Below are 13,987 nucleotides of genomic sequence, written 5' to 3' on the forward strand. Positions count from 1 at the left end.
AATAATTGTAAGGATTATTGCAATATGGTAGATGTGAAGTCCTTTCAGCCCTCAAAACTACAGTAATATATAAATGTTGTGTATTGTTATTGCTGTTGTTATTATTCTTAATATTATTCTTAATATTATTCTTAATGCAAGCAGAGTGCCTCATGAACTGCATGTGTCTGTAGCTTGACATGGTTTTCACTCTCAGCCTCTGACAGTAATGAACACTTCTTAGAAAGGAATAGAAGTCTTTCAGACTCGGGTCATGCAGTTATTGTCTCTAAATAGGTAGTTAGCACTGGTAATGCTGTTTGTATCTTGTGGATGTAGCAGCAGGTACAAATTTATATCTCCCTGGAGTGGGATGGATGTGTGAATAAGAGAACATTGCATCAGGATCAGCACTGAAAGTGGCTTTGGATGTTATTGAAGAAGTGTCATCAACAAATGCAGTTACTTAAACCTACTTCTACATTTGGATGGCAGTGCTTCTTGTAATATTTGAAGGTGAACTTATACAGAGGAGTTAGTAAATTTTGCCTATGTGAATTTTGATTGGACTATCACCAAAGTCACTTGCGTGCCACTTCTGGAACTGTTCTGAGTTTCTCTTATACTTAGATTTACAATCTAAAACCATGATAGTGCTTTAGTTATCACTTTGAGAATGCTTTGCATTAATCATAAATTAACATTTATACATTAACATGCTTTATATGTACAACTGAATTGGTCTTTTCCCCCCTTTGTCATTTGCTTCTCTGTTTTTACCTTTGTGTCTCATTTGTGTACATGTCTTAACTGTAGCTTCATGTTCATCCCTTATGTTTTGGCAGCAAGGATCACTCAATGTACCCTATCTTTTGTGAAGATGCAATCAGATTACTTCGATCCCGTACGATGTGCCGTACCTATTCTGAGGGTGCTTACTATGAATTTGAGAGGTATAATTGGTGTGGCATGTTTGTTTAGTCTCCCACATCATTCATAAGCAAACAGTACTCCGATGTTCAGAAATCTGCAATTTAAGTTTTAAATGATACAGTACATTGGAGGAAAGAAGAAAAGGCACTAAAAGCAGGAATAAAAAGAAAGGTTTCCCCAAAAGTGCGCAGAATACATTATATAACTCATGATGTGTTGGATATTAAAACTCTTTCTCTAAGGTGACTCTAAAAATAAAATCCACATGCCACCCATTAACAATTCATTAATGAAACTCATATTCAAAGATAAATGTATCACAAAACTGAACAAACCCAACTGGATGCATAACAAGACTCACTAAACAGGGATATTATTTTATGACCATTAGATTAGTGAAGATAATCTGATTAAAAATAGTAAGGTTTCCTTTGCTTTATAGACTGTGTCACTGCTCTCTTTAATTTTAACATGAATTTTTGTTTGTAAATTTAAAATAATACCATCTACATTGCTCCTAGAATACCTTTTTACAGTGGTACCTTGGTTCCCAAACTTAATCCGTTCCAGAAATCTGTTCAAAAACCAAAGCGTTCTAAAAACAAGACATGCTTTCCCACAGAAAGTAATGCAAAATGGATTAATCCATTCCAGACTTTTAAAAACAACCCCTAAAACAGCAATTTAACATGAATTTTACTATCTAACGAGACCATTGGTCCATAAAATGAAAGCACTAATCAATGTACTGTACTATAAAATAAATTAGACAGTATTGTAGATGATAAAAATTAAAATTAGTTTTTTTTCTTATGATAGTCATTGTTTGAATGACTTTTATCCATTTCTTTTATCCATTTCTGCAGTCACACAATCAATCAGTAGCTGAACTGGGTTTCACACAGTCACAAAAACAAGTCACAAAAACGAAGTCACAAGACACAGTCACAAGTCAGTCCCATAAAACAAATAACAGGTCACAGTCAAAAAAATGAAAAAGGCACACAAACAAAAACACAAAAAATAGCAAAAACAAAAGCTCCAAATATCACCTCTGTGTTGCATTGGTGCTCAGCTGACAGACTAAACAGGAAGCCTCTGATTAGCAGCAGGGGACTCAATTTACAAACGGAACACACTTGACAGAAAGCGGAACATGTTCTACTTCCAAGGCAAAGTTCACAAACTGGAACACCTACTTCCGGGTTTGCAGTGTTCTATTTCCAAGTTGTTCATAAACTAAACTGTTCTAAAACCAAGGTACCACTGTACTGTTGCTCTGCCACTTAAGTCACATCCGTGTATACTTTACTTCAAAAGAGGAAAATTCCCAGATCAAAAATAACAAATTTAAGTAACTGTTAGGTTCTCTTTATGGCCTCTGTATAGTCTTACAAATGGGTTCTGTCCCCGTACATGTACAGCATGTTATTCTTGAACTTCTGGAACATGAGGTGCCCATTTCTCTCCCTATGACTAATTTCTTATAGCAGAAAGAAGCTCTGTCATGAGTTATTGCAACACCCACTGAATTCCCCTTTTACTGCCATGGTATAGGCCTTATACATTACTATGAGGTGTTGTAAGCGAGAAAGAAAATTAACATTTCTTTGTGTTTTTCACAAACAATTGCTCATAATGACTATGAGCGATCCTCAGATTATTATTTTTGAGTTCTATGGCACAACATAAAGTGCAGGGGCAAGGTTACCTTGCTGTATGTGCATTGCCTTGCCTTAAAATTTACAAAATGGACCAGGGCAATTGGATTATCCAGACTTAAAATTGTCCAGTGGGCAAAAGTACTGGCACATTCAGAGATGCCCTATCTGAAAAATTCAGTTATATCCCCATTATTGAATTCCCTGGGAGTCACGGTAGCTGAGAGGCCATGATGGAGATGGATCCTGACCCTCAGATAGATGAAACAAGGAGAAATGTAAAGTACTACACTTGGGCAAAAAATAATAATGAAAGGCACAAATACAAGATGGGTGACACCTGGCTTGAGAGCAGTACATGTGAAAAGGATCTAGGAGTCTTGGTAGACCACAAACTTGACATGAGTCAACAGTGTGATGCAGCAGCTAAAAAAGCCAATGCAATTCTGGGCTGCATCAATAGGAGTATAGCGTCTAGATCAAGGGAAGTAATAGTACCACTGTATTCTGCTCTGGTCAGACCTCACCTGGAGTACTGTGTCCAGTTCTGGGCACCACAGTTCAAGAAGGATACTGACAAGCTGGAACGTGTCCAGAAGAGGGCAACCAAAATGGTCAAAGGCCTGCAAACGATGCCTTATGAGGAACGGCGTAGGGAGCTGGGTATGTTTAGCCTGGAGAAGAGAAGGTTAAGGGGTGATATGATAGCCATGTTCAAATATATAAAAGGATGTCATATAGAGGAGGGTGAAAAGTTGTTTTCTGCTGCTCTAGAGAAGCGGACACGGAGCAATGGATTCAAACTACAAGAAAGAAGCTTCCACCTAAACATTAGGAAGAACTTCCTGACAGTAAGAGCTGTTCGGCAGTGGAATTTGCTGCCAAGGAGTGTAGTGGAGTCTCCTTCTTTGGAGGTCTTTAAGCGGAGGCTTGACAGCCATATGTCAAGAATACTTTGATGGTGTTTCCTGCTTGGCAGGGGGTTGGACTGGATGGCCCTTGTGGTCTCTTCCAACTCTATGATTCTATGAAATCTTGAAAAGGATCATATAAGACTTCCCTAAATGATGTGGATCTGAAGATGACTTCCAAAATCCCTGAGTAAAAGGGGTTGTGGAAACTGCGCCAGTATTATATCCAGCAGAATTAATTCCTGAAAGAAAAGATTTGATACCATTGAGGTTTCACTTAAAGAGCTGGATAAAAGCAGACTGCTAAACTGCTTTCAAATCCATTGAAACAAATACCTGGACATTGATGTGCCTTGGACACCTTGGCCCAGTATTTTTATCCTTTCCTCTATCTCAGAAGGGAAGAACAAGAGTTGTTTTTCAGCAAAGATCAGGTTCCATGGAATCTTCTTTCCAGTAACAAAGGAATTCCAGAGATAGCTTAAATATTTTTTTTAAAAAAATGTACCCACCTTGTAAAGCAGATTGCTTTTTACAGAACATCCCTGGTAGGTAAGAGTGATGGAATGTAGTAGTTGCAGATGATTTGTGTTTCAGTACAACCTTGCATTTTACGGTACATTCTTCAGCAGTGGCATTTGCATTGGAGGTGCTGCCGGTTGTTTAGTGACTCATGAACTAACTACTGCCAAACCAGTCTTGAACCTTCCACATCTGGAAAATTTAAGATAATTTATCAGTTTTAGCAAGATGGATGTTGTTTTGTGGACACAAAATTACCATATTGTTGACAATTTGCTAGGCAGAAAAACTAAAAGAGAGAGAGAGAGAGAGAGAGAGCGCAAACTCCTCTCAGTTCAATAAACCAAGACAATGCAAGATCAAACAGTGGTTCTGGTTCAAGTTTGTTTTCTAATTAGGGTTATGCAAACCAATTCCCCAAGTTTGACTGTAATAGCTAACTATGGTTTCTTAAAAAGTGAAAACAGAAAATTTATATCTCCTTGTGACCACAAAAGTGGGGGAAGAAAGAGTGTGCAAGCTTGAGGCTCACCATAGCTTGTTAAGATAGCAGGACACCAGCATCTGAATGGGACTATGATCATTCAATAACTTTTCACCATCTCCTAATCTTTCCTGGTATATGGTTTGATAACTCAGACCTTGGTTATGTTAGGACAGATATGGGACTTGTGCCATTTGGTTCCTTTGATTTTCCAATGGAACTTCAAGTTAAGCAATAAGGTTGCCCAGACCAAGCAGCTCAGTTATCCATGCCACCATTGGATCTGATAAACCAACAAGAAGAATTACAATGTCACTTAAGAGTTTCATTCTGAGAGATTTTGCTGATTCAGGCTTCATATATATGACAGTGTATATGCAGCTGCAGACATATGGGGGGAGGTTTATAGAGTATAAACATCTACTAGCCAGGTTGTCTCTTCCCAAAGATGCATCAACTTACATACAGCAGCAAGGAGGGAACAGAGATAACGCTGGGCACTCCAGATATCCAGCAGTGCCTGTTTTGCCACTAGAAATAGGACTACATGGGGAAATGATGCTATTCACATCAATTTTTGCTGGAGATAAGACCCTCTGACCATTGAAGCCCCCCCCCCCGGCCAGTGGAAATTGATGCAAATAGCATGTTTTTCTGCTGGGGATGTAGTCCCCATTCCTTTGGGAATAGATTCTTTACCAGGAATCTGAAACACCCATGGCTTTTCCAACACTATAGGTAAGCTAATGATCAAGGGCTCAACATTGTGTTGGACCATTGGATTCTTACCATTGGGTGCATTAATTATGCAATACAATTTCTGCTCATTCTGCCCCTACCCGCTCAGTTCTAAGCTGACCTCTCTACAAACAGCTAAGCATACAGAGGATTTGAACATCTCTTGACCTGGCAGCAAAATGCATTAGTTGACAATTTGGGAAGGAGCACCTTGCTCTCTAAAAACTCTATGAACTGGCTAATCCAGATGGAGATCCTATATGAGTGAATTTACAGGCAGCTACTCAGAGAACAGCAGTTACAGGTAAATGTAACTCTGTTTTGTACTTACGCCAAATCCTGATTTCATTATGGCATGTATTTCCCTGCTCCATATAATTGCCTGCACTACATGCAGGGATGTACATGTGACATTGCATGTCCGCGTTGCGGTGGGCACCCACAATCCCAAGGGTGAGTTGGCACCCTCTCTTGAAGCTTCACCCTGCTGCTGTCATTGCTATCCATGCCAGCCACACGGCCCTCCAGCCACATATCCAACAGTCCCCCTTCGTGGAATAGCCCTATGCATGTACATTGGTATGCACATGGGACCCTTTAACATAGTCACTAACACACAAATTGCCAATGGAAGGGCAAGGCTAGTCAGTGCAACCCCCTCACAGGTGCTTTCAACTATGGCCATGCCAAAAGCTGTCAGAAGTTCCCAAAAATATTCTCCCCATGAAGAAACAGGGCAAGCTTTCTGCCTTTCAGAGGGAATTTATCTGGATTTTTTCCCCAGTGGGGGGTAGGGAGGTTTGCTGCTTACAAAGTGGCTGCAGCATGAAGATCTCTGCATTCTTCCATCATCCATCTTTCCTGGAATGTTTTGAGAGTGACATCTTGTTGCACTGCATCACTCCCAAGGTTACATTTAAACCCTCAGGCACATTACATGGTTAAGTAATGTAAGTAGCAGCACCTCTCCATGAATTTTTTTGGGGGGAGGGGGATTTCTTCTCTCTTCCCCTCCCACCAAAAACTGTCAAAGGTGGTTTCATTTCACACTCACTCAGCAAATGGTAGAAAAATAAATATTAGACTCAGTTGTACTTTGAACCTTTGAGGAGGTTGCCATATGAGCTTTATTAATGACATCAGAATATATGATAATTTAAATTAGATAAAAAAATTAAATTAGATGAAATGGAGGAGAAGAGGAAATTGCTGTTTTCAGCACAGTACTTGTTCTTTTTATTGTACATTTCCTCCTTTAGGTATCTTTGGTGTTTGCTAGACTGCCTCATGCAGCAGGAAAAGGGTGGATGAACATTACATAATGGTCATTATCTTTTGTGATAAAGCAAGAAAAAGCATAGAGCACCTAAGGCAATTCAAAAATGTCTGAAATATCTTTGCTGTTTATTTTATGTTCAGGAGGAATAGAAAGGAGGGAAGAGTGCCTATAACATATTATGATGACACTGATATTTCCCCTACTCCTGAAAGGTATTTTGATTCATATAGTAGATGTAGATAAGAATCTGTATTAAAACATTTTCTGAGCACCTGTGCTGTAGAATTTTGAAATAGCTAAGAATTGTGATACTTGTGCTCTTTGTACAATATATTATTCCAAGTGATCTGTTATAAATGGCTTGAACTAGCAGAGAGTAGTTTAGTATTGCATGAGCTGCCCAGTGCTTTTTTCACCTAGAATATATTTACTGGTAGAATGTGTGCAGTGCAGCCAATTCCTTCAACACTGTTACTTTTCTCTTATACCTGTACCTTTTTTCTGCAAGTAATAATGCCACAAATCTCTGGGTTGATCTATATGTACATTGTATATGTGTAGTGATGCTACCGGACTGTGAAACTTCTCTTTAAACATAGGCTTCTCACAATCTAAGACTTAATCAGTGCTGCACAAGTACAGTGGTACCTCAGGTTGCGTACTCAATCCGTTTCGGGGTGCCGTTCGCACCCTGAAAAGTACGCAGCCCGAGCAGCGCTTTAGCGCATGCGTGAAGCGCTGATAGAGCTCTTCTGTGTACGCTTCTGCATATGCGCCGATAGAGCTCTTCTAGAACGCTTCTGCGCATGCGCGCGTAGTTGGTTGGATTGACAGGAGGAGGATGAGCAGGAAGCTGCTTATTATCCCTTGAAGGTTAACTCCACCCATGCCTGTTCTAATATTTGTATCAGTTTGGTTGATGAGAGTATCTGGGTCCAGTGGTACCTCGGTTTATGAACACAATTGGTTCCGGAAGTCCGTTCATAAACTGAAGTGAACTTTCCCATTGAAAGTAATGGAAAGTGGATTAATCTGTTCCAGACGGTCCACGGAGTACTTAAACTGAAGCGTTCATAAACTGAAGCGAACTTTCCCATTGAAAGTAATGGAAAGTGGATTAGTCCGTTCCAGACGGGTCCGCGGAGTACTCAACCTGAAGTGTACTTAACCCGAAGCATGGGTGTAATTGGTTCTGGAAGTCTGTTCATAAACTGAAGCGTTCATAAACTGAAGCAAACTTTCCCATTGAAAGTAATGGAAAGTGAATTAATCCGTTCCAGATGAGTCCGCGGAGTTCGTAAACCGAAAATTCGTAAACCGAGGTGTTCATAAACCGAGGTTCCACTGTAGTTGAGATTAATGCACTAATATACTGGTATGCCCTGTGGAGGACCTTAAGGTCCATAAATAGTAATACCTTAGAGATCCCAGGCCCAAAGGAAATCAGATTAGCCTCTGCTAGAACCAGAGCCTTCTCAACACTGGCCCGACCTGGTGGAACGCTCTGCCTCCTGAGACCAGGGCCCTGCAGAACCTGATTTCTTTCCACAGAGCCTGTAAGACAGAGTTGTTCTGCCTGACATTTGGCCTGGAGCCAACCTGATTCCCTCCCCCATTTTCCCTTTCTTTTTCCCTTTTGTATGAGGCTGCATTCTTTTTCCCTTTTGTATGAGGCTGCATTTTTAATTTAATTTTGATGTATTCAGTCTCGTTGTTGAGTTGTATTTTAACCAATTGTTTTATATTTGGTGTTTGCTGCTCTGAGCCCAGCTTTGGCTGGGGAGGGCAGGGTATAAATAAAAAAAATATTATTATTATTATTTATTAATATTAGAAACGGGTCACTTTCTCAGCTGCCCGCTAAGTAGTTTTTACAAGCCTTGATAGTCTTAGCCACTGCTAAAGATGCTAAGGATGTCCCTCCCACCCCAATGGCATATATTGCTTTTGTATATCTGTATCTATACAAAATTTAAAAATTCCTTCAGTAGCACCTTAAAGACCAACTAAGTTTTTATTTTGGTATCAGCTTTCGTGTGCACGCACACTTCTTCAGATACGTGCACACGAAAGCTCATACCAAAATAAAAACTTAGTTGGTCTTTAAGGTGCTACTGAAGGAATTTTTTAATTTTGTTTCGACTCAGACCAACATGGCTACCTACATGTAACTGTATCTATACATTTGAGTAAATACTATATGATTTGGTTAATTGCATAATAGTAGCATTATTCTAATTTTTTGCTGTTATTATTAAACATCACGCCTTATGCAGTTCCGAAACCAAAAAAGATATTTCCCTACACCCAAAGTGCTTATGATCATGGACATGGTAAAAAAGGGGAGTATTTCTGAATACCTTTGAGGATTTCTGCTATTATCTGCTAACATAAAAGTACATATTTAGGTATTCACACCAATATATATATATTTAAAGATCCATTATATTTTGATTATCTTTTTTAAACTACTTCATTCTTGAATTTTATTTTCCTAAAGGCACATGGTTCTGATTTTATAAGTCAACCTACTTATTTCTGTAAAAGTAGTATACCATTGGTAGACAGAGAAAGCACATCTATTGTCATATCTTCTTGTCATTGCTTTATTTCTATATTTTTCCCATCTTACAAAATTGTTACAATTTTGATTAAGTCCTTTGATTGCAGCCATGCTGCATAAGTTACACTGATGAACATAACTTGGTTAGGTCCATTAATTTCACTGGGCCTATTGTGAATATAACTTAGTTGAATATGACCCATAAAATTCCACAATATTGTATAAAACACACTATTCTTGCAAACACTATTCACATAATGTCATATATTTTTAATTACCCCAGCTGAAATATTTGTTACTCACAATGTGTCTGGTTAGGCTAAAGAATACACATTATTATGCCATCGGTAAATGCAATGTATTATTATGTGTTTCATGGATATATGCAAAGCATTTATACACTGCTGTTGCCGCCAGCACATCTGTATGTATCCTGTATGTATCCCATAGTTGCATGTGGCACACAAACCAGGATTGGCCATGGCTCCCTTCTACATGCATAGAAGTTGGCAAAATAATTTGCTGCCCCATAGCATATGAAGTGGCTCTCAGTTTCACAGCACTGTGATGCCAGTGATACAGATATATGGTCTGGTGCATATATTTAAGATTGGAATGGCTGTTTGGTCATACATATTTTAAATGTAAAAAGAAAAAAGGGTTCTTTGAATATATTCCATAAAACACAAGTCTTCTCAAAACAATATAACACAGAAAACCAACCAACAAACCAGAGACTGAATATTAGAAGATAATAGGTCAAACGGGCTGACACTGATTCAATGCACCAATATGTTAAGGGGGAACATACATCCATTCATTGAAAGTGATATACAGAAAACACTGGAAATAATTGTCAGATTAGTCAGTCAAAAATATGTTTTCATGAAAAGTGTTGATATGTAAATAGCTTCATCTTTATAACATGTCTTTATTTTAACTGCATTGCAAAGGTATTACAATGGTGCAAGTTCATGGGCAGATCATGTAGTCAATGGTTCAGCTGAAAACTATGGGTAAGTAAAGAGTGTAGTGTTACACTTCTATGATTAAAGACATGTACTCATAATTTAAATGTAGTGTTATTTTATTAATGGGTTTCACACCTGATAAGTGTGATTTTTTCCATTGGACATAAAACGGTTAGGTTTTAATATGACATGTCCATTATTTTCTTCTTTCCATGTTGCATCACACACATAGTTTGTTTAATTGTATGTAGATCTTTCTCAAAGAACAACAGTTACAGGTAAGCAAACCTGTTTTCTTTGAGCAGGTTTCCATACACGAGCATATGTACACATTGTGTCCCTGTATCTGAACCTCTTTTGTAGATTATGTTCTGCTCATTTTTAATCCAAAATTACGGTACCTGTGCACTGACACTACATTTAAATTAATTAATAAGGCACATTGTATCCCTTATTTCCAGAGTTAGTTTCAACCTCATCATGGGAAGAGAGAGAATAGCAAATATGCTTCAAATATTTATATGAATCTGGGTTTTTAATTGGAAAAAATTTCATAGAAGACAGATGACACAGTTTGGAGGCAGTGAAAATGAAGCAGCATAGTAGGAGCTCTTCTGGTGAAACACTGTCCATCTCCAGTTACGTGTGTTGATTGTAGTGTCAGCTGATAATAGTCAACCAACAGCCGAAAACTTTGGAATGTTCTGATTAACAGCAGTCTGTTGGAAAGCCAAATGCCTCTGCTCTGTATGATAAAGGCTCTCATACCAAGAAGGAAGTTGTGAATTGTGAATAGCCTGTGGTAGTGGTGCAATTTATGTGGTAGTGGTGCTATAATTTACCTTTCCTCCCCCAGTGGTTGTTTTTTTCATTATTGATAAACTTCTGAATAGTTCCAAACTTTATGCCACTCATTTATAGGCCACCAAATACTTATATAGTAGCCCATTTCTGTGTTTCAGTAGAGAGAACAATGAATAAAGGATCTGCACACTAACATGTCGACAGTCCACTCTGGCAGGTGTTTGCAAACTGCTCCACCAAAAAAACAATTCAATAGAAGTTAAGGTTCCTTTTTAATTTTATTCTGCCAGATAGATTTGCCATGCAGATATATTGCTTGGGGAACAGGAAAATTGAAGAAGCAATAGATTTTTTTAGTGGGTCTCATTTCATTCATCCCTATATAGTGTAAACAGCATTTGATGCAGCTAGAATAACACTGGTTATTTTTGAGTTTTTTGTTGTAGTTTCTTTTTGTGGCACTTGGCTACATCGTTTTCTTTCCAAATATTACGATACATACCTTAACAATAAAACCCAATTTGTTCAATGTGGTATATGAGGTGTTAGGGGAGGGGGAATATCACTGGTGGGGACACATTGTGCTCCTTCTGTGGTAGTTTGTCCACCTTTGGTCCCCACCCTGCACTTGCCTGTGGCTCCTAGAAGCTGTCAGCATAAGACAGTGGCCACATCCAGGAATGGTTTTCACTGGCCAGCTAAACCAGGTGAGAATAGTCAATGGGTCTCTAACCCTTGGTGAGTTAGGAGCTTCCTTTGCACGCAAAGACAGGCTCTAGCCCAGGCACAGGCAAACTTGGCCCTCCAGATGCTTTGGGACTACAACTTCCATCATCCCTGACCACTGGTCCTGTTAGCTAAGGATGATGGGAGTTGTAGTCCCAAAACATCTGGGGGGCCGAGTTTGCCTATACCTGCTCTAGCAGATTGAGCAGATGAGACCAATAGTTAGTCCAGCAATCAGGAAGAGTTTCTGCACATTCTGTACAGGGAAGTGAGAGGTAGATGGGGCTCATCAACCTGGGAAGGTAGCCCATCTAGGAGAAGTAAAACTCTGTTCCTAAATCCCTGCTGCGTTGTGGAATATCTTCAGGAGAAGAAGAGGCTAAGGAGTAAACACTGCACAAAAAATCCAGAGCAGAGCCCCTAAGACTTTGTGCCTCCTTCTGGCAACTCCTGCAGCCAAGCTGGTGCCAAATGTATTGCATCAGTGAGGCCAAGAGAGGGGTCTTGTTGTCTGGGCAGCCCAGGACCTTCATACACACTGCCCAAGCTTACAACCCAGTGAGGTTCATTATTGGGCCTATAAGTTATTTTATACTTTACTTAACTGTCAGTAGCAGGTGAATGAGAAATAAGGAAAAATAGATATATTTGGGAACAAATAGGACTGTCTTTTACTACTTGTATTGAGACTGGAACATTCTGTAATAGATGATTTTTTAAAAGAAAAAAAGGCAAAATGCAACGCATCATATAGCATATAAAATGTACAGAAACAGTGCAGAGATGGGATACTTTTCTAGTATCTTTACATAGGAGAGCTTTCTGTAGACTGGATGCATCAATCTGTTCATTTTTAATTTCTGACTTTGCTTATAGGCAACCTTGAAGCAAATGATGGAATATTTGTTAAAACTAATCTTGGAAAATATGTATTTTTAAAACACTCCTAAAATTAAAACACATATTTCCTGCCTCTTTGGATTTAACAGAGTTTATGTTGGGGTTTTAACTTCATAGGAAGAAAATATGGAGGAAATACTTCTTATATAGCTTTTAGAAATACTTTTGAAATTAGGAATTTTCACAAATAGCTTGCTGTGATAGATATTTTGGAAAAATTCTTTACTGATATAATAGACTTTTGGTATATACTGCTTAACAGCCATCACAAGTACATAATGGTGAAAATGAAATCTTATGCAGACAGATTCACTTTTTCTGGTTTGCATAGCATACATTCATCATATATGGCCTCTTTAAGAGATTATTTTATTATCTCAATTCTATATTCAGTATGTCTGAGCACACTTTTGCTTATATTACATATATGATGGCTTAATTTTATAATATTAGTACATATGAATTTTATGATTATATTATGCACTATTAGTGACTGGTCCGCTTTAAAATGAAATCTGCTCAGTTGCTCAGTATGTAATTATTTTAAAATTGTTTTGTTGATAGCTTAATACTGGTGTTTTACCTTGGTTAAAAAATAGAGATGTTTGTGTGTAGCAGTGAAGATTGTGTGCTAACAAAGGATGTTGTGTCTGTGAAACAGCAAAATTCCAATAGCTAGTAGAAGAATAGCATGTCCAAGGATTGAAATCCAACAGCCTTCCACAGATACTGACAGGTATTTCCAGTAAAAAGTAACTAGTATAGCCTTGCACTTGTTACTCTTAGGTATTTGTTTGTTTGTATTCCTGTTGCAGTGCAATCAGTGTCTCTAGAAGTAGAGGAAGCCTTAAATGGTCATTAAAATGCACCATTTTCATGCTGCATTTTTGTGTTTTCATTTCTTTGTCACTGACACATTCATTGCTTTAAGTGGCTTCATTGTTTTAGCCCTGGCTGCTGCCATTACTTGTCATGTTCTATGGACAGAAAACCAAATATTGTGTCTAACAAAGCAGATAGCACCTGGCCTAGGAAACAATGAATTGTCTGTGCTCATGCATCATCATGCTTCCTAATTTGCTCATTGTAGCAATAGTGTATATAATTTTAAAACTTTCTATGTTAATGGAGTTCCCTTAATTATACATAACTTTGATGTGCAAGATTCATTTTCTACTTATTTTTAAAAGTTATGTGAATCTAATCAGCTTAGGATGTACATAAAGATTTTGTTTAGACAAGATTATTGCAGTGTGACACAAATCGATCATTTTCGCTTGTGAGGTTACATCTTAATTTACATAATTTAATTTCTAGTTCTGATATGTCTGGTGGATTTGTAAATTCCATGTTCATGATGACATTTGGCCCAGTAAAACAATGCAGAATCTACCTGCTGGGTTAAGAAACTCAGCTCTAGTCAGTGTATAGCGAAATAATGTACTGTACTTGGATCTCTCACAAGTAAAAAAAAATTAGAGTGAGGGTTCTTTCCAGTAAAGATTGAAGTATGTTG

At 38.3% G+C, this 13,987-nt stretch overlaps 1 protein-coding gene across 50 annotated transcripts in view; it reads left to right on the forward strand.

The window, feature by feature from the left end:
• Positions 1-13,987, forward strand: part of RIMS2 (regulating synaptic membrane exocytosis 2) — a 360,961-nt gene that overhangs the window by 229,034 nt on the left and 117,940 nt on the right. For 17 of the 50 annotated variants that reach the window (XM_088675810.1, XM_088675811.1, XM_088675812.1 and 14 more), the window contains 3 exons: positions 825-932; positions 6,648-6,719; positions 10,024-10,086. The exons of 31 other annotated variants lie outside the window; for them this stretch is intronic. In XM_088675810.1, the coding sequence (XP_088531936.1) occupies positions 825-932; positions 6,648-6,719; positions 10,024-10,086 (243 nt within the window). Of the gene's footprint in view, positions 1-824; positions 933-6,647; positions 6,720-10,023; positions 10,087-13,132; positions 13,208-13,987 lie in introns of all 50 variants that reach the window. 2 more of the 50 variants (XM_088675808.1, XM_088675776.1) reach the window with 2 other exon arrangements.

Source organism: Zootoca vivipara, chromosome 8 (genome assembly GCF_965207765.1).
Source record: "Zootoca vivipara chromosome 8, rZooViv2.hap1.1, whole genome shotgun sequence".
Classification (NCBI taxonomy): domain Eukaryota; kingdom Metazoa; phylum Chordata; class Lepidosauria; order Squamata; family Lacertidae; genus Zootoca; species Zootoca vivipara.